The sequence below is a fragment of the Trachurus trachurus genome, assembly GCF_905171665.1.
Source record: "Trachurus trachurus genome assembly, chromosome: 15".
Taxonomy (NCBI): Eukaryota; Metazoa; Chordata; class Actinopteri; order Carangiformes; family Carangidae; genus Trachurus; species Trachurus trachurus.
In genome coordinates, this window is record NC_139906.1 from 17,262,874 (window position 1) to 17,283,973 (window position 21,100).

General features: G+C 44.2%; 1 protein-coding gene across 1 annotated transcript in view; it reads right to left on the reverse strand.

The window, feature by feature from the left end:
- The window catches only part of LOC310998476 (A-type potassium channel modulatory protein KCNIP2), a gene marked incomplete at both ends in the record, with an annotated part of 83,359 nt that extends 73,654 nt beyond the window's left edge, over positions 1 to 9,705 (reverse strand). The window contains one exon of the mRNA XM_083988543.1: positions 9,633 to 9,705. Within this exon, the coding sequence (XP_083844669.1) occupies positions 9,633 to 9,705 (73 nt within the window). The remainder of the gene's footprint in view (positions 1 to 9,632) is intronic.
- Positions 9,706 to 21,100: the final 11,395 nt, after the last annotated feature.

Genomic DNA, 21,100 nt, shown 5'->3' on the forward strand with positions numbered 1-21,100 from the left:
TCAGCAACAAATGCAGCCATCTCCACTGATTGTGTGTTTGATGGACTAATTTAAGTTAGCACAACAGAACTGGTGACAAAATGTTAAGACTGCAGCAGGAGATGAGCAGCTGGTGAATGTGAGCAGGTGCTTAGCTATAAATATAATGTTTATGTTGTTTGTATACTGCATCAGATTGGAATTTGACGACCATGATTTAATTCCTCGAAAGTCACAAGTGCATTTTGCTATTTTCTATGTCTTAACTATTCAGCCCCATCATCTCCATCTCTCTCGCTGCTTCTCCCCTCTACATGATATTAGGTTCGGGTCCCCCTTTGAAGGTAATGTCAGTGGCTGTTGTGCTGTTCCAGGTCGGTAATGATCCAACTGCTGTCACGACTGTCACTCCACCAATCAATCAAACCCGCATGCGTGCGTGCATTTTTTGTGTACGTCTCTTTGTGTGTGTGTTTATGTGGGAGCGCCTGTTGATTAGTAGACTCCATTAACTCTTACGCAATTCTGGTGCCAAGCCACGGTGCCTGGGGAGAAGCACTTATGGAACGTCAGGTTGCTGTGTGAGTAATCGGTTTACCAGTGCCAGAGGGAGATAGCAGGGGGGGAAATAGGATTTTCAAGCCCCGCAGCCAACAAGCAAACACCCAGAGCAAGCAGTGTGTGCAACGGAGATGATTAAAGCAAATGGATTTCCAAGAACACAAATATGTCGCTGGACTTTTAAAGTCTGCATCTTTAGAGTTTACAAGTGTGCGGGGCCGCCCGAGAGGAGGCGGCTACAGGCTGGTTCCACAGTCGAGTCGGGACATGAAGTGACACAGCTCTGTGAAGCTGAACAAAAAATCCCCAGCTCAGCATTTCAGCGTTTCTCAATAACCCTCTCTCACTCAATTGTTATACCTTGAACCACACCGTAGCTTCCAAAAGGAAATCGGTCCTGGTTCCTATTACCCTCACACTGTGCATATTTAGCTGGCCGAGGATTTTGCTTACTTCAGCATCTCTCCCGAGAGATAAAGACCAAGGTGTCAGGACGTGTCGCCCATGACAACCTGGCCTCGGGCTGACAGAGGAACAACGATGAAGCCATTTTTGGGGCTGGAGCAAGGGCAGCTTGGACAACAACATGTTGTCTGAGATGCATTTTGTAATGACAGCTGTTGCAACAATTTCTGCGACCATACTGTACAACGTTAAGTTCAAATTGCATTTCGAGATTGCCTTGTTGAACAGTGTGTCACCCTTTGTACTTTACAAGTCCTGTGGTGTGTTAAGTTTTCAACAGCCTAAGTATTCATGTAAAACTTTTTACCCTCAATGTCCGATGCAATACATCGCTTCGATAACTGGAGCCCAAGTTAAACACAGCTGACTATCTATGAGTACCTTTCACATTTAAACCAATACAGTACCGATACCTAGTTCCTGGGAACCGGTACGGTTATGTGACGGTACCTGTTTTCGGTACTTTTTGTGTATATGTGTGGTAATTGAAGTTATTTTTTTATAAAATAGCGTGATAGCATGATCTTTGTTAAAGGGATAGTTCAACATTTTGGCAAATTGGCCCATTGCCATAATCGCTATAGTCATAGCAGTAGGTTCGTTACCTTTATTTGTCGGTGTAAGCTATCTTTAGAACGGAGGAGTGGAGCGGCAGGCTGCTCAGAGCTACGCTACGGAGGCTAAAGGAATTTCTTGGTTTCCCTCATCAACCTCATCAAATACACAATCTAACAACTCCACAACGCTCTGGTGGACAAGTTGTGACGTGCACATTCACCACGCTATGAGATAATAACAGAACGTTACGAAACGGAGCCGTTTTCGAGGTAAATACAAGGTAAATACAGAGTCTGCTTGCTGAAAAACTGTCCCTGAACGCAACGCGCATCAGCGGTTTTGCATGAATTTACCTCTAAAACAACTCTGTCTGGTAACGTTCTGTTATTATCTCATAGCGTGGTGATTGTGCAGCTCACAACTTGTCCACGACAGCCTTTTGGAGTTGTTGGGTTGTGTATTTGATGAGTTTGATGAGGAAAACCAAGAAATTCCCTTAGTCTCCATAGCATAGCTCTGAGCAGCCTTCTGCTCCGCTCCTCCGTTCTAAGAATAGCTTACACCGACAATTAAAGATAACAAACCTACTGCTATGACTATAGCGATTATGGCAATGGGCCAATTTGCCAAAATGTTGAACTATCCCTTTAAAAACTTCAGACTGTGCAGAGAGAGGAGGAGCTGTTCACAGACAGTAGAGTTCCTAACAGGCCTGGAAATTAAAACTCAAACCCACCATTGGGTCCAGTGTTGAAGCCCGGACACGACATGGTCCAACTCACTAACATTAACCCAAACCTGGTGGGAAGAAGAGGAAGCCCGGAGCCCGACTGGACTCCAGCCATTTGTGTTTTCGGTCCGAACCAGCGTGTCCGGTCGGGTTGAGACAGCTCCGTTGGGGCAATGCGCTGCGTATCAGCAAGACACTCGTACACTATCTCACAGACACAAGGGTTCATTCAGGTACCAAAATGTGGTATCGTTTGGTTTTACGTGAATCGAAACTCTGGATTTCTGTGGGAATTTGGTCTGTACCAATAAAAGTACTGAATTTGGTTCATCCCTACCGCTGACTATTTAGTACAGTATAATGTCCTCTTTTGAACTTGATTGGACTCTGTTAGACACTGTGTGCACTGAGAGACATTGAGTTTATCTTGACTGGTAGGATAACTGACAGATATTGACCAGATTTACCGACTGTGCTCTCTTCTCCCACTGTTTCACAGCTGTGCATGCGCATGTGTGTGTGTATTAAGTGTGGATGTGCACGGCTTTGTGTTATTGACTAGACCTTGTCCAAACTTCTGTCAGAACTAAGTGATTGATTGTAAGACCAGCTGCAGTGTTCTCCTGCACTGCCATCCCTCAGGCCAAAAACCCAAGTGTGTGCGTGTGTGTGTGTGTGTGTGTTGATAACGCCTGTACAGTGTGTGTGTTGAGAGTCTGCTTTTGTTGAGAGCCAACCCCGGGTCTTCACTAATCACCCCCACCTCTCTTTTTATCACTCTCTGCTGAGCTGTCCGTCACACTGAAGTACTAACTCGAGAACCTTCGAAGAACAGAGTTTCTAACCTCAGTACGACTGTTCACCACCAAATTACAGTCACTTATTGTCTGCTTGTTTGTGCTGTCTCTACTTTTCTTACACAAAGACGAGGGAAAAGAGGACAACACGGTCTTAAAAATCACATACTTCTATACATATTCAAACTGAGTCAATACATTCTTGTACTGTTCTATGAAGACAAGGGGGAAAAGATACGGCACACACTCCTCCACACATCCTGTCCCCAAAACAAGTTGAAGGCAGTCATGCACGCCCTTCAGAGATCCTCTATAAAAATGTGTGGCGGTTCACGTGCATACACACACACACACACACACAGCACACCCACAGTGATCCCTTATCTCCAATCTGAGACGTGCAGGCTGATAATACCTCTGACAAAGGGCCCATTCTCTTATATACACACACATCAAGTCTGAGTCAAACGGCACAAAGAGAGCGGAACAAGGGTTGCAACCCACACTGTAATGTACGAAAACATCATCCGCTGACCTCTCGTCCTCCTCCTCCCCATACATACTGATGAGTTGCTATCAGACTAATAGTGAATGGCTGAACTAATGGGACAGAAAATCATCCTCTAATGCAGATCAGATGTTGAGAGTGACAGCGGAGCAAAGGGAGAAAGAGATGGGGACTCGCAATGAGTGACACGGGCCACTGTCACACTCAGAGACACTTTCCGTCAGTCAATCAATCAGTCGGCCCGTTGATAAACAGCTCTGACAGGGCAACAGCGGCAGACTGATGGCGAGAACAGAAAACTCAAGACTTCTTGTACACTGGTGAAGCTTGAAATCAAACATTTCTTTCAATTTCTGTTCCCCACCGCCTCTTAATTCCTTCATCTTCAATCTAAGGGATAAATTGACTTTTCCCAGCCAAATTCTGCTCCGCCCTCCCGTCTTCTCATCTCCCGTCGCTTTCTTCTCCATCCTCTCACCTCCCTCTTCCCCCCGCAGGCATTTGTAAATGAATGTGCTTACAGAGAAGGAAGGGGGAGGTAGGTGGGGAGTGGAGAAGGAATGGGGGGGGGGTGGCCTAGAGTAGGAGAGGTGAGCGGCGCTTATTTTAATTAACGATCGGCTGTAGATTCGGTCAAAGATTTAAACTCGTTAGGATTGATTCTAGCTTCCAGCCACATTACGCTAGGGTCCCACCGTGTCCTGAAAGAGGGGGGAGAGGAGGGAAGCAGGACAGGGGAAGAGGGGGGGGGGGATTGCCACGATGGACGATGGGAAAGCTAAGAAGTGAAGGCTGTGGTATGTGGAGGCAGACGCAGACAAAGGAGGGGGCACTCAGCGAGAGGCGGGATGAATCAGGACACGGAAAGTGAGACGCTGGAGACACCACTAGAGACAGAAATATATATGATGTTATTACATAATCTGATCTGTGAGAGTGGAGACAGAGGAGGGGGGAGGGGTTTGATAGAGTTAGAGCAAAAGAGAGAGTGAGAGTGCAGTTTAAGCGGGGACTGTCAGTCAGATTACTTAGAAACAGAGTGGAGGTATTAGAAAGTAGTTGAAGGAGAATTAACGGGCAATCACGTAAACTTCTTGGGTTCTATATGCAAACACGAGAGGCACAAATCTGAATGTCAAGAGGAGCTCTCAGCTCTTATGGGACTACGTTGGTGGATGGGAGCTGTGCATTAACAGGATAAGACCATAAGGCAGGTGGGGCTGCTGTAACAGGGCAAACAACGCCTGCAGACTACCAAAGAGCATCACCGGGATTTACCTGGCAAACGCAACACCGTCTGCAACCTAATTCATCATCTTGCACTTTGCTCCTGTCCTTCCTTTGTCCCTTTCCCTCCTTCCAGTCTTTCATTACCCCCCCCCCCCCCCCCCCCCCCCCCCCCCACACCCACACACACACACCATTGGTGATGTAAGCACTGTGACAGATACGCCTATAAGTGAACCACTCCCAGCATTCATCCACGCAGGAATCCAGTCATTTCACATCAGCAATTCTGGCACTTCCAGGAGGAAAAGCCGGGCCCAGGAACCCAGGGAGGATCCCTGATGAGACAACGTGTCACATGTGTCCTGGCACATCAGATGACACATTGAATCAAGGATTTTAATTAGTGCCAGGGGCCGTTACGATTCCAGCTGCAGTAAAAACTGCTGTGCCGAGAAGTTGACTCTGGGCTAAACTCCCTCTGACAGGCTCAATTATGAAGGCAATCTTTGCCCTGGAATCGGCTCAGTCTTACGATTGTGAATTATGATTTTCACCATGGGAGGGCCAGGGGAGCTCTGCATCAGTCAATAGGCTGGGGCGTGTGGATTCCAGACCGGCTAATACCCTTCACCTTAGCACATCTACCCTCTCTCTCAGCTACTGTATCGTCCCTGTGTGAGAGGACTTTCCTGACTCTGAGCCTGGCACGCCTCTGAATGCCAATATTTTTAACATCGCTCATTAAGAGCTTAGTGTGTGAGGAATGAACTGTCCAAAGGAATCAAAGGCGAAACATCTTTCCTCGAGATGAGAGCTGCGTGAGACAAGTCTACAATAGGCCAGCTCTACATATTTGTTAAGTTAGGTCAAGAAGAAATACTTCACCTCAAGCAACCTATTGAGTTTATGTCTGTGCAGCCTCACACACCAGGTTAAATCATCTCAACGACAACAGTAATGTGCTTTGTCTGTGAGGGCGTAAATGTGTGTGTGTGTGTGTGTGTGTGTCTGGGTGTGTCTGAGTGCATGTGGAATAAATAGCCAATTAAACTGAAAAATGGATATTGATACTTAACCAATCTACCACTTACTGTAGCTATATCCTCTAAATGGAAAAACACACACAACCAATACAGTGTCTTATACAGCACACAATACTATCGTCTGTCTGAGGGTGTCTGTCCCATGTCTACGCATTCAGAAACAACTCAAGCTCCCTGTTTTTAAGTCCTTCATGCAGATTTTGAGGATACTTTCAGATGACTTTGATACCTTAAAATAAACATGACACACTTTTATCCAAAAACTATTAGGAAATGGTGAAAAATCTCAGTTTCTCTGAGCCCAAGGTGACCTCTACAGGTGTTTCATTTTAATCGCCCACTGTCGAAAAACTAAAATCCATTTTACCATCATACGATGAATAACATATTCAGATGACTCAGATTTGAGACTTTGTAACCATATTTTTGGCATTTTTTATTTGAATAACTTGATGATTAATCAGTTATCAAAATTGTTCATGATTAACTTCCTGTCTAACAACTAAGTATTCACTTCTAACCTCAAAAACAGATTTCAAACCAGGTTGGAAACATCCCTCCACCCTTACATTTCCATTTATACAGAACATCAAGATGATGTGGCTTGAGAATAAACCGAAAAACAAGGACGCAATCGATCAATGTGTCTAAAACCTTTTAATTAAATTTCAAAAACCTAATTTTCTTCACCAGTGCATGTGATGATTCACACTTTGAGTACGAGACAGAAGAAAAGGATGATTGACAGACGAGTTGTCAATTACTACTGATTTAGCCTCTAGACAATATTGTGGACTTGCAGTGAGGAGAAGAGGATCATGATGAGGTTGCGATAATAACTGCATGTGCATATGTGCTGAGACGCCATTGTGTGTGTGCGCGTTCGTGTGTGTAGGTGATATGATTCCTCTTGAGTGTGGCTTGTGAGGTGGAAGAGGAGATTACTGCACCACGCTTCTATAATTACCTCTCATCTCTCAGTCGGTGCTCTTAAACACAACAGGGAATGCCAGGCTTCCACACGCTCCAACACAGGCGCACACACACACAATGGGGCGCACTTCTGTACAATGTAGCAGGCTGAGAGGGAGTTATTTCTAGAGGGTTACATTTCACTCAGATAGTGATTGGAGACCACCCACACTACCTTTAAGCAACACAGGTCAGCTTTGCTTCCAGCGCGCGCACACACACACACACACACACACACACACAGAGACTCGCTCCCTCGCACACACAAATCACTTGTAAGTAAGAGGCATGACTCACCTGTCCTTCCCACACAAAAAACCCACTTAAGAATCCATTCTCAAGTCATGCACTCACATCACACTGTATACTTTTTCATTTTAGTGGGGATTGTGTAGAGAGACACCAGTCAGCTGCCCTTTCACTCTGTCACACACACACACACACACACACACACACACACACACACACACACACACACAGTATACAGTGTCTCACTTTACATTCAGCTGCATCTATAATATTACAAATGCTACACACAAAAGACAAGTGGTATTTTCTCCACAGCTTCAGCTACAACACATCTTCATTACACTGACTCTTATTTGCGAGAGCCAGCCTTGATAACCATGCAACTATTAGGGTTAAGTATGTTTTAGAGTTGACAGTGGCTCACAAAGATGAATTAACCATGCAATTCACTGCTTTGAAGAAGTCATTAAAAGCTATGCCAGGGGCAAATTGCTCCGCTACACTGGATGACTTGGTCACACTCCCTCTCCCCCTGGCTCAACTCTTTAAAAAAAAAAAAAAAAGGAGCGTGACTTCTTGTAGCCAGACACGAGGGTGACATCTCAACAAGACGAAACGTCCAAAAAGACTAAAAGAGTCCATCATCTCATAGTTGGGGTGTGTATTACGTCCTAATCTGAAACTGACGACAGAGCCAGAGGTGAGGCTGTAAAGGAAAAGACGGCCAAGCCGCTCAACTGTGCTGTGGAGTCCCTGAGAAGCTCCGCCAAGCTCACTGTTTGTCCAAGCATGACAGTCAGCAGCACACTGAGTGGGTCAGTTGACATGACATATAATACCCGGGTGTTGAGTTGTGACGCCTGCATGGTGTTTGGGTTTTTTTAAATTCAGCACAACATATAATTCTTTGTATGTGTTTGGATTTTTTTTTAAACTCTCAGCTATCAGCTGTAAAAAAAAAAAAAAAAAAAAAAAAAAAAGTGATGCTGCTTCTTAACTCACCCACACATACATACCCACACACATGCTTTGAAAAAAAAAAAACATTCACAGATGAATTCAGGAGAAGATGCCCACATACTGCACACGTCTGTAGCACATCAGCGCGCACAGTGTTTTTGAGACACCTTGCAGCCATTTCGTAATTTAGAAATGCATTAAATTTGTGACAAAGACCTGCTTAGCTGCTAATGCGTGGACGACTGCAAATGAGATTCTGTTGCCCCCCAGGCACACAGCTGTCTGGCCGGGCACAACCCTCCCTCCCTCTGCAGGCCCGAGATGTGTTCAAGCATAAAACATTTTATTTAGACAGCTGCCACTTAACAGGGAAACGGTGCTCACATAAGCAGCGAGAGCCTGCGGGGTAGAAAGTGACAATGGGGAGGACGAGGTGACAGGGAGGGAAGCACCTCAGCGCACAGGTAGCACGTCATTACATCACCATAATGTGTCTCGTGTGTTAGCCTACTGGTAAAGTGGAGATACTGTCATCAGCCAGAGAGAGAGAGAGAGAGAGAGAGAGAGAGATGACCAAGTTTATTTTTTGTTTTACCCCACAGACCAGACACTCTCAGACGAAATTACGCGCAAATTTGCTCCGCTTTAAAATCCACATGGCATCAAGTGTCGCTCAGAAAACCTGCTGTGCCTCTAGGTAATCAGCCCCTTTTCTTTTCTTTTCTTACACACACACACACATTTCTGCAGACACAGCTCACACCGATGTGATAGATCTCTGTCTAGGCACCAAAGCGGAGGAATCTGCTCGAGCTCCACAATGTGGCCATCAGACCGCGGGCACACAGGTGTTCCGTCTTTTCCCCAGAGCAGCGCTCCTCTCTCATCAGTCAACACAGCGACGTGAAGGTGGTCTCCCATAGCCGTGCCAGGCCAGCACAATCTCTCTCTCTCACACACACACACACACACACACACACACACACACACACACACACACACACACACACACACACACACACACACACACACACACACACACACTGTGGTCTTTAAAATGTTGACAGTGAGCCAAGCATCATTCACTAACATTACGCACCACTTACGCAACCACATTGACATGCAACACAGACATTAAAAGATTCAATATGCCATTTTAGTATAAATGATTGTTTTTCAACTAGTCGCCCCTCGTCTTTATTGCTTTAGAAAAAAAGAACTGTGTATACTCTGCTACTTCAGTGAGGTAACACGGCAGTTAGAGGGAAAACTGAAAATGGTGTTACCATGGAAGCTGAAAATTAAAGTACGACAAAGATGGTATAAACTTGGATATAAACTTAAGGTGGCGCACCACAGGGAAACAGCCTCTATCCATTAAAAACACATTAAAATAGTTATTTTTCAGAAGAGGATGAGATGACTGTCTGGCGAACAGGTTGTGACATTTCAAAGCCACCTGAAGTTAGATGGAGCAGGCTCCTTCCAGAGTATCAGCTTTGCATATTAAATCTTTCTTCTTTTTTGTCTGCAGGCAAATCATTCAGCATTCAGCAGCGATCAGACGCCGGTCCACTCACCCGTTAGCTGGTCATAGGATCCGTCCAGCTCTCTGGAGTCCGACAGGCTTTGGTCACGGTTTTTCGCCTTCATTTTCACCCTTGTGCGCCGGAATGTGGAAACAGTGTGGAAACAGCCGATATGTTGCGATTGTGTTTTTGTGGAAATAACAGCGGGTCTTTTTTGTTGTTGTTGCTGCTGCTCGCCCTCACGGTGGATGGCTACGGATATGTTACCGTTAGCAACTCATGTTGGATTTGTAGTGAATCAGAAAAGAGAGCCATCTAAGTCGTTGTTTCCCCCCCGTCCCTGTTTCTGTGTGCGCTCTCGACATCCAGGAGCGGAGTGAACCAAGCGCGCTTCTGGTCGGCACTCTCACTTGGGCTGGCACGCGCTCACGCATACACTTAAGCGCACACACACACACACACACACACACACACACACACACACACACACACACACACACACACAATGCACGGAGAGAGGGAAATAACCAAATCTTTGAATTCAACCGCTAAAGTGTGGAGCTTCTAAGAATATGAAATGTGAGAATAGTGAGTTTTACCAGTGGCTTAAAGCGATATAAAGTTGGCTTCATTTCAGCAGTGTCTCTCTCTCTCTCAGTGTTGGTGGTCAGCCTCCCTGTCTGTCATTAATATCACCATCACATCCTCTCCTAATGCCGACCACTGAGTCAGCTATGTCAGATGTGTACAGAGACATCAGCAGGAGCAACAAGGAGCACACTGCTGCTGCCAGGCAGAGGTTCTGACTGTATCAGATCTATAAATACTCGCTGGCTCTGGGAAGCCTTGTATCCATCCTGCTTTTCTTCCTCTCTTCCTTCTCTACATCTTCATTTCCCTTCCCTCGCTCATGCTTGCTTACTACACTATGACATTTGGTCACAATCTGTCAACCAATCTGTCTTTGATGCCATATTTTCCTACATTTTATCAGGGTTTGCATCAATAACCCTCCTACATCCTTCTGTGCATCCGCTTAATCATTTATTTCAGGCATGAAATCCACATGAACCCTTGTTGTGTGTCTGTTACTGTGTGTTTTAAGTAATTCTCTTATTTAGATGTCCATGCCCTATGCCCCCCTGCTGAAGGAAGGGCGTGAGCTGTGTTGCACTGGGCGCTAGATTCCCCCCCTGCTCGGTCATCCATGCTGCTCTCTCAGGAATCAATTGACATCTGAATCAGACACATGTCACTGAAAGGATGCTTGTCGTCAGATGGGACTGCCTTAAGTGTCTTATCTGTCACTGGAATCACCACTCAAGCGTACGTGTCGCTCGTGTAGGAGTCCCGTAATTCCTGCATGCAAATGCTCCTGGTACGTAGCCCTTGACCTGCCTGTTACCGCATGGTTATACAGCACAGTTACAGTGAAGTGCATTGATTTTTGAAGACAATGTTATTGACAAATGTTTGGGTTCTGTGAGAGATGGCATGTTGTGCTCTAATCATCTGCTTTTGCTTTACATGAGCTCTCAAAATGATACCCACCCACCATAATAGTGTTTGCTACCATACATGCCTTGAAAGACTCGTAGCCTGTAACGGAGAACAGATGTCAACTGTGGAAGTCATGCTGGTTATAACAGACTCAAAGGGCATCATGTGTTCTATTCAATTAAGTGCTTGTGGGGTTATTCAACAGCGCCGGAGGCCTAAACACTGTTTATGCTGATACTGTCCAAAAGTGTGTGCACTTTTCATTTTGTTAAGACTAAAACACAACATTTTCAGAGGTGGCTGGAGACATATTGGATAAACTAGTGCGTCATACAGAAGGCGGAATTAAAATCTGATTAAATATAAAGGTTCTTACACACCAGGGACGTGACAAATAAAAGATATGAAAATGCTAAATATTCGCCAGCGAATATTTTGATCATCAAAACCATTCATAGCGGCAGTGATGCAAATATGTGACAGATGCAACAACTATAAACCCAAAGTTTCACTCTGGTGATTCTACACGTCGTGCTTTAAACCTTACTACACACACCTTCTCATTGATTATCCCTTCACATGTTCAACACTGGGTTGTTTACATTAGCCAAACCCGCTGTGCCACTGTCATCTTGTTACCAACTCCACTACATCCAACACAGCAACTCATCTCTTCCTGATCACTATCCTGCAACTGCTTCGCCACATATTGTCCCTCATTTCCTTGTCTTTGTAATGCTCGTGTTCCCTGTCAAACAAGACGAGGTGGTGAGAGACACAGGTTGTCGTCATTGTTGTTGTGTAGGCTTGGTGACGTACTTTCGTTTTTATCAACATGATTGGTTGATGTGTTTAGCCAATGGGCGAAAAAGCTCAGAAAAACTAACCTCACTCTGAAAAAAAAGCATGTCGCGTTTCTGCTGCATAACATTCGTGGTCTATGTGAAAGGACTCATGATGACAGCAGAGTTTGAAAAACAATGTTGACGTGCGAATAGGCCTGGGACGATAATACATTTTGCTGGACGATATATTGTCCCACAAATTATTGACGATAAACGATATTATTGACACATTTTTTTGAGAACAAATTAGCCACTAATATAATAATAATGTTTCATAATAATGCAAGTAGACCCTTTTAAATGCGATAAACTTTTATTTCTCATGAGTATTTTATTTTTGACCATTGTAATTGGAATGACAAGAACTTATATAGCTACTATCCTAAATAAATAAAATAAACAAAAAATAATAAACAGTGCAGTGCAGCTCTTCTGTCCAATAACGTTACACACCTGAAGCTCCACTTTTCATTCAAACAAACTAATGTGACTTCCACAGATGTAAGATTTCATCAATGAGACCAGCATTTATCTACTAAAAGGTATTAAATCAGCCGGTGGTAAACCTCTAAAAACCTGCTGATAAGTTTTCTTAGTCGTTTTCTCCCCCAATGACGGAGGCTGACCGGCCCGTGAGCTGCTGCAGACGGCTGCAGACTGTGGGAAGCCCCGCTCCTCCTGCTCGCTGCTACCACAGTAGCTCCAAAAACGTCGGAGGAAATCTCCTAACAGGCGATATGTGGATAAACTGACCACAGACTGGGGATCTAAACTGTGACTTTCTCGCATGAAAAAATATTAAAACTTTAAAAATTGACGTGTTAACAGCAATGCAGCGAGAATTACGGTAAAATAGCTTTTAGCTGCTTAGCTTTACAGCTAGCGCTGCCGGTTGCTGCCAAATGCATTCTGGGAAACAAAGATCCTGGATGACTGAAAAGAGGGTTCACTCCTTTCTAGGGCTGGGCGATAAATCGATTTTATCGATTAATTCGAATTTGTACTTTACGTCGATTTATTTAAATGAAAATCGATTTTCTCTTCAACACCCACCACCAACGCTCCCTGCTGGGCTCCCGTAGTTCAGAGTGCTCGCGCCCCCGCAACATCTCTCCCGTGTTGTTGCTCGCTATGAAAGGAACAAGACCCAAACACTGTCACCACCATGTACCAGCTACTGCAAATGACTGCAAATGACTGCTAATGACGGCGGCACCAGTTGCCTGTACCCGACGGTCGGGCCAGTGTGTTCCTGGCTGGTGCGTGGCGGCGGCAACCGGACTGTCGGTGCGGCGGCGGCGGGCATCCCCAGGACAGGGCGCTGTGCGTCAGGGAGAGAAGCAGGGAGACACGGGGTCTAAAGCTCGCGGAGCCGCGGTGTGCACTGTGCAGAGCGACCGCTCAGGCTGCGGCGGTGGTGCTGATAGAGCGGAGTTTATGTTGAACAGGTAGCCTAATCTTTGTTTTTATTGTGGAAGTTGTGAATTCGATATTTTACTCCGCATTCAAAGCTGGCGCCGTGTTTTCTGCTGGCAGCAGGCTTGTTGCTCTGCTCTGCTCTGGGGTCGGGGGTAGGGGTGTGAAACCTGCGGCCCGCGGGCCAAAACTGGTCCAGCAGGGAGTCCAATCTGGCCCTCAGAATGAATTTGCCATGTGTGAAAATTACATAGAAGGAAGAAGAGGCATAATATTGTTGAAATTGCATGTATTTTTGTCAAAACATTTCAGATTGTTCATAATATGTTCTGTAAAAGAATAGTTCATTAACTGTAAACATCTTATAGGCTAATACAAAGGAAAAAGTTATTTTTATTTATAGTACCATATCATGCTATTATTTTACTGGTCCGCTCACTTGAGATCCAATTGTGCTGTCGTAGACCATAGCTTTAGGTGAGAGAGGGGGAAAATCGATTTAAATCGTGAATCGGATTTTTTGTAAAAAAATCTGAGATTTTTTTTTAGGCCATATCGCCCAGCCCTACTCCTTTCATTCTGCTACGAAACAAACGGCCCAGGTGCTGAGACCATAGAGGCTGAGACCGATGCACAGAGTGAAGCCTCTTGTCATCCAGCCTGGTTGGAGGTGAGAGACCAGGAAAACAAATACGTGCGCATGCACATGGCGATATATCAAGGTCGGAAAAACTATCGAGTTCATTTTCATTTATCGTGCGATTAATTGATTTATTGATTATCGTCCCAGGCCTACGTGCGAATTACCTTCATGAAAACTACGTCCCTGGTGTGTAAGGGCCTTACAACTACAACTTTTACCCATTAATTTCCATCTATCCATTACTGGGGCCAATCCCATCTGACAAAGCGATAGCGTGGTGCATCATGGACATGTCAACTAATAACTTCTGCGGTGTAATCCACACTGTTCTTTAGTTTGTTCCAAACAATAATTTATTCCTTAGTGTGTTTTTGTCACCTGTTACTGATGCGAATTGAATCTGGCCACAGCTGCTGTTCTCTGAGGGACAAAACTTCAGTCACTGCTGTGATTGAACTCACAATTGTGTGATTTTACACCACAATTGGAATTAATTTGTTCTTGTGTGTTCACCTTTCATCCTGGCAAATACAAACACAGTTTGACTTGCCAAGATCCTCCTGGGTGAAAATTGCTGTATTTGCAAGCACTGGTTACACACCGAGAGCCCATACTGATAAGGAGACTTTGGCCTCAGTACATAAGGCCAACTCCCTTTGGTCAGCCCTCTGATTATTTCCGCTTGCTTTTTCAATCCATCACAGAAGAAGAAGAAGCCTTGATGTTCGCTCACTTGACTTTGCTTATTTGATGAATCGTCTGGAGCAGCTAGTGGACAAATATCCTGATATACAGTTCCCTGGGCACCGCTCTCATTACCATATAGATGCTTACCTGGTTGCTTCATCTGTGATCATACAGTTTGAGGTGATTTAAGGTCAGGAGGTTGTTGGATGTTCCTCCCTGCTAAGCCTCATTTGAACCCTGCATGCTGCCAATAAACAGGAGGAGGCCCACAGTAATCACAAGGCCTGTTTTTTCTGTCATCTAATACCAACAAAATATTTCACAGATACGGACGATTGGATATGGATTGGATTTTTGTGTGTGGTAAATGAAAGGAGACAAGGAGAGGTGGATTCTAAATGAAGGCGAGGGGGAGTGCACAAGAATGAAGGCGAGGGGAAACGCAGAGATCGATTCATGGTGAGTTAGCGGGGATTTAGTGATTCAGAGGTAAAATAGAGAAAATTGGCAAATCACTGAAGAAGGGCCTGTCTGTCACTGCAGGGGTAAGTGGTGGGGTCTGAACTTCTGGACAAACCCAGATGTGGACGTGCGCACGTCTCGGCTGTGCAGTGACCCAGAGACAACCTTGTTGTATCCTAGAAGAGAATCGCAGAAACCGGGCCCGATGCCAGCTGGGCACTGAGCTCTACTGTTGTTTTGTTTACGAGGTGTTGTTCGTTCATATTTTCAACACCAGGCAATATTGAGGACAAGAGAAGAGGCTTTTAAAGACGCTGCTGTTGACAGATTCTGAGTTTTTGCGACAGGTTTCTCAACTCGCATGACATCTTTGTATTTTCAGTGATATAGCAGTTTTAGCCTACGATCCGGTTCAGCAATAAGTCATCTCAAATCCTTCAGCTGGAACATATCTACACTGATTCACAATGTAAAAACTACTTGTCAGTGTGCATGTGAGTCTCACTGCAACTTGTGGGATTCAAATTAAACCAGAATAAGCTTTTTAATTCCTTCTTGTAACTGTCTGGATTATTCACACATACTTGAAAACTCAAACACATACTCAGATGTACAGGTAATGTTGTATCTGTCTCCAGATGATGGGTAAAAACTCAAGAGGAAAGGAGGGGGAAGTACAACTCGTCAAACTATACTGAAATGCTCCCTCTGGCTCCCACTGCAACCCCAAGGTCAGTCCCCTGTCCTTGTCAAAACTGCACTGTGAATATTAATAGCACAAAACACCGGGATCCCCAAACCAAGTGGCGTGTGTGTGTGCGGTGGGCAAACCATAGCTACAGTGATGCCAAACACAGACTGGATCACAATGTCACATCCTGCACTGTGACAGTAAAACAATGCAGAACGTTTCTGTGTAAAGCTTTCGTTCTCCAAACACAATATTCAATATTTGCATTTTCTGTCGGATCACAGGGAGAGATGTAAAGAACAATTCTGTACTTCAAAATGAAAAGTGGAATAAGAGGGATTAACATAGAAACAGCTGTCACCAATGTTATTGTCAAAGCCTTGAGCTTCCCAAAGTAGAGAGAAAACCCTCTTGTTAAGCAGCATTAAAAAGCACTTCAAATGTCCAAATGACATTGCCTTTCATCATCCACCACAGCCAGCGACCTCCTGTGCAGAGCTGTCAGCTTGGCCACTGTCACACAGTGAGTGACGGATGGTGTCCAGTGAGACACAGGCACACAGACACTCAGTCACACATGGTGCCGGGTGACAAACACATACCATCACAAAAAACACAATCAACTACCAACTCCCCAGTACATTTATCTTTCAGTAAGGATAAATCTGCACACTGCACACTTTCATGTGCACATTAAGTATCTCCAATTTTTCGAATTTGAAAAATAAAAACATGCTCATAATGCAGAAACTATTCCAGTTTTGCAAGTTTTAGTGTTTACAGTTCTTTTTCATACTTTGGTCCTTCAGTGAAACTTAACTAATCTTCCATGTGAGATAAGGAAAACAAATCTCAAAAAGAAAAACACTTTTTTGATAACATCGCAATTTTCATATAGAATGAAAAAATCAGTATCCAAAAATACAACTTTGGCTCAAGTTTTCTTATTTTAGACTATTAATGTCATACAGATGAAGGAGTCAGTCTTTTTGGCAATTGCAAAAAAAAAAAAACTATCGCATGATGAAAAGGAATCAGACCTTCTGGGATTGTCTTGCCTCTGTAAAGCAACACAAACTCAGGATTTTCGTCTTCCCATTGAAACACCCCTTTTTCAGTGTTGCTACATTTTTTCACCCACGTAAGTGCTGTATTCCTACGCGAAAGCACACCTACAGAGCGCATCGTATTACGCCTTAGGAATACATTTACATGACTCAGAGGAAGCGCTACAGTATGTCATCAAACGGTTATTTCCAAACTGCACCTTGTGCACATAGGGACTTCCTGGTTCTCACATACATAGTACGTACTGGGACTGCGAGGATGTGAGGCAATTTTGGGGTGAGGTTTCTGCTCGTCTTGATGTACTGACTGAAACTGTGCCATGTTCTCCCAGTGTGCCTCCTCATTAAAATTAACATGTTTGAATAAACGCATCCTCCTAATGGGCCTCACTGCTGCCAAAAAGATGCCGTCTTTACGTTGGAAAACTCTACATACAGTTGAAGCGCTTAGTGGATTAACACAAGCGGTACATGTATATTGATACTATTGGTAATGAGCCATCAGCTTGGTGCCGAAGCTGGTTCAGTGTAACAAACAGTGGACAGAAATCAGAGAGTTGTAGTTATCACCATGCCGATGTATTGCTAAATTTTGTCTCCTTGTGTCTAGAAAATATTATATGGAAATCTACAGGTGAATGTGTTACTGACGTTCTTTTGTGTGTGATGATCAATAAAAAAAGAACCCATAAACCTCATTCACTCTTGTACAGTCCTAACAACCACAGCTGCGGTCTGGCTCTAAACGAAACACCATCAACTGAACTTTAATGGAAATATATTTTTGCTGTTGCTGCAGCACCCCTCCCTTCCTTTTAAACAGTTTGCATCCATCATAACCTACAACAATTCATATATTTCATTCTGTTTTCATCAAGCCTATTGTAACCCTAATCCTAAACCCACCCTGCCTCGCCCCTCCATAACATCTTTTGTCTCTGTATCTCCATCTTTCTGAAACCTCCACATCCCCCCCTCTAAGCCTGGGATATATGATGACGCCGTTCAGGAAAGGACAAGTGTGTGTGACCTTCAGAAAACATGGATAGAATCCCTCACCACACGTGTCAAATATTTCCCCCCTGTGATCACACTTGACTGTAATTGTTTTTCATTTTGCTCCCTCGCTGCAGTCCCAGGAAGAGGGATAACGTAACCCCTGACCCCCCGAGATACGTTCGCTGTCTGCAGCGAGCATTTAAAACCTGTGATAGTTTTTGACAGATGTCAGCTGGGCTGCTGCTGCCGACGTCACCTTTTGCCTGAGGGATGACACCCTCTGAGCCGCACACACATCAGACATACACAGTCACGCCAACAATTTATCTGTCATGTGGGTCGTGAATGTGTAATAGCGTGAGTGTCCGAGAATTACGACCTCCCTTTTCTGTTTTAGGTCTGGCACACTATAGAGAGCAGCTGAATAATGTGGCATGTCTTTATGTTTACTGGCCTGGAGGAAAGAAAACCAAGCAGAATAGAAACCCATATGAATTACTCATGAGTGTAAAGTGCATGCTTTCTCTCCCTCTGACTCACATGCATCTCTCGTCATTTTCAATTTTTTTGTCCTTTTTTGCCATCTTCCTTATTCCTGCCATGTGCGTCCTTGTGGAAGTGTGTCCCAGACGTGTCCTCTCCATCCAGACAGTGAAGGCATTTCTGCAGAAAGGTAGATGAACAGACTCGCACACCCACACTCTTTCAGACCGGAGCGTATTACATGGAGGTGCCCTCTATGATGATTAATCAACAGGCAATTGCTGTTTACACAAATCATCTGTTTCTACATCATTCATTCATTCATTCACAGAGTCAGAGGCTCAAGTCGAGTTAGTGGGCTGTCATTTTAAGAGTCTCTTTATGTCCTGGCAGTAAGTTTATAGAGGGCTTTCATAGTAACATAAAACTGACGGTTCTTGAAGTATGGCCACTTTATCAAACATTCCCACCTTTCCCCCTGAAAATGTCATTTATAACTTGTTGAATGTTTTTTTTTTGCCAAATTTATTTTGGAAGAAGCCTAATTGCTGCTTGGATTAGATTCACTGCCTTTCCTTTCTTTATTCTAAAAAATATTTCCTGAGGTTGAAAAGCACATTTTAAGAGACATAACATTTCTTCTTGCTGATGGGATATCTTCCAGGGTAGGAGTTTGTGTGACCATGAACATCCCAGCAGTTATATTTCTCTATGGTGTTTCTCTAATACAGCAAAGAAATGTTGAGTATATAAAAAGTAATATTTGGAGAAAGGGTGCATCAAAATGCTTAAATGGGTCTGCACAGTGAGAGAACAGAGGTTTCACACTGTGAAAACACATGTATAAACAACATGTATACATGCACCTCCTGTGCTCCTCCAGAGTAATGTAAAGTGGTATTTATTGGCCCAAGAGCCTGTTGTTTATCCTGCAAACCACAAACCTCAAATTGATTTACCTATTGGATTCCTGATTGTATTGTTCTCAACTCACTCCCACATGAGGACGACGATGAAATCAAAGTTAATACAGAAGATTGTAAACATATAAAGCTCAATTTATAATCAACGACCAACGTTTCCCTGTGGGGTGTGTAACAGTCAATGTTCAGAGTGATTCTTCATTGACGTGTAATGGGCATCGTGTGAGAGGTTACACAGCAGCTCATGTTATTCTAGCGCCGTCTCAGTGTGTATGTGCCCTGCTTTTATGGTAATACAATCTGAGCTTGTGTACTGAAACAGTGAGAGCACCAAAGTGCAGTTTGAGTGTCCCATGTATTAGTGACAGCCAATATGCTCAACAATACAGAGAAGAGGAAGAAAGAAAGAAACAGGCAGCGGTGAAATTAGTGCCTGGAGACCTTTTTTCGTGATGGTTAAAAGGTGACTCTCGAGACATGTTAAATCCCATTTATCCCAACATCTCATCACACCTTTCATCTATCTATTCAATAACCTTTCACAGCAATCTCATTATTACTTCCCGTTTCCCTGATGTGTCATTGATCTGTCGACACAATACATTGTCATAACTTTCCATAAACACTCCTCGTATTTCATCGGTGCACCATCAGAGCAAACAGTCTAAATGAGTTGGACAAACACTTACAATAACAAATTGTCCTGTGCTGGGTGAGGACAGCTAAATAGCCATCAGTACGGGGAGAAAGCCCATAAAATCACCCTCTGATAGATCACTGGAGTGTGCTTGGCCAAAGCAGACGCATGGGTTTTATAGGCGCAGGAGGGAAAGAAAAAAAAAAGGCTGCTAACAGAGATGGATGGAGAGCAGCTATACTGGTGGGTAGATGCAGCGTATGATGGAGAGAGCAAACAGGGAAAGTGCCGATGTACCGTGCAGACAGATGGATGGAGTCTGGCGGGCCGGAAACTGTCGCAGCCTCTCCCCCGAAATGTGTGTGTCCCATTAACGTCACCAGAGGGTTGTTTTCATGCTGCAACAAAAGTTGTATGGTTAATACTGTTGTGGATGGGGCGTGCATCACGGGGTGTTTTAGCTCAGTCCCTCTCCACTTGTCTCCACTGAGAGAGGCGGGAGCAGCAGGCATCTGAATTACCACTACACGATGTGATGATTTCCTCTCTCGTGATGCTCTTAAGTGCATCCCTCTTTTTATCAGGATGCTCTTTACAACACTGGCAGCTCCTCTCTCTCATAAAACTCATTGTCAATCTAATCACTCTGACCATCTGTAAAGTGGCTGTGTGATCAGCGTGCTATGATACCAGTGGGGAACGGGTGAGATGAATGGGAGCTACAGAATTTAGATTAGAGTGTGTATTAGCTATGTCGAGCCACAGCAGGCGACATGATGACTGTTTTCAACAATATTCACAATATTTTTTCTGTGACAGTCAAATTCCAGCAACACGGTGTTTCACGTGTGATGTGGGTTTAGAGATGTGTGTGCGCACGTGGAGGGGCTATCTGTGAATTTGCCTCCATTTATGAATGTGCGTGTGTGTCCTATGGGTGTTGAATAAATAATGCAGAGGCGCCTAATGAAAGATAATGTGTAGTTAATGATCTGTCAAAATGAAGTGTTTGCTTATTGAGGAAGGGATCATCCCAAGGTTTAATTTCCACCCTGTGACTCATACTGGAGGATATTACTTCAATATACACACACACTCATGTGTACATTTAGTACCCCACATATATAAACACAGACGCACATACACAGAGGGCCAAAAAACACAAA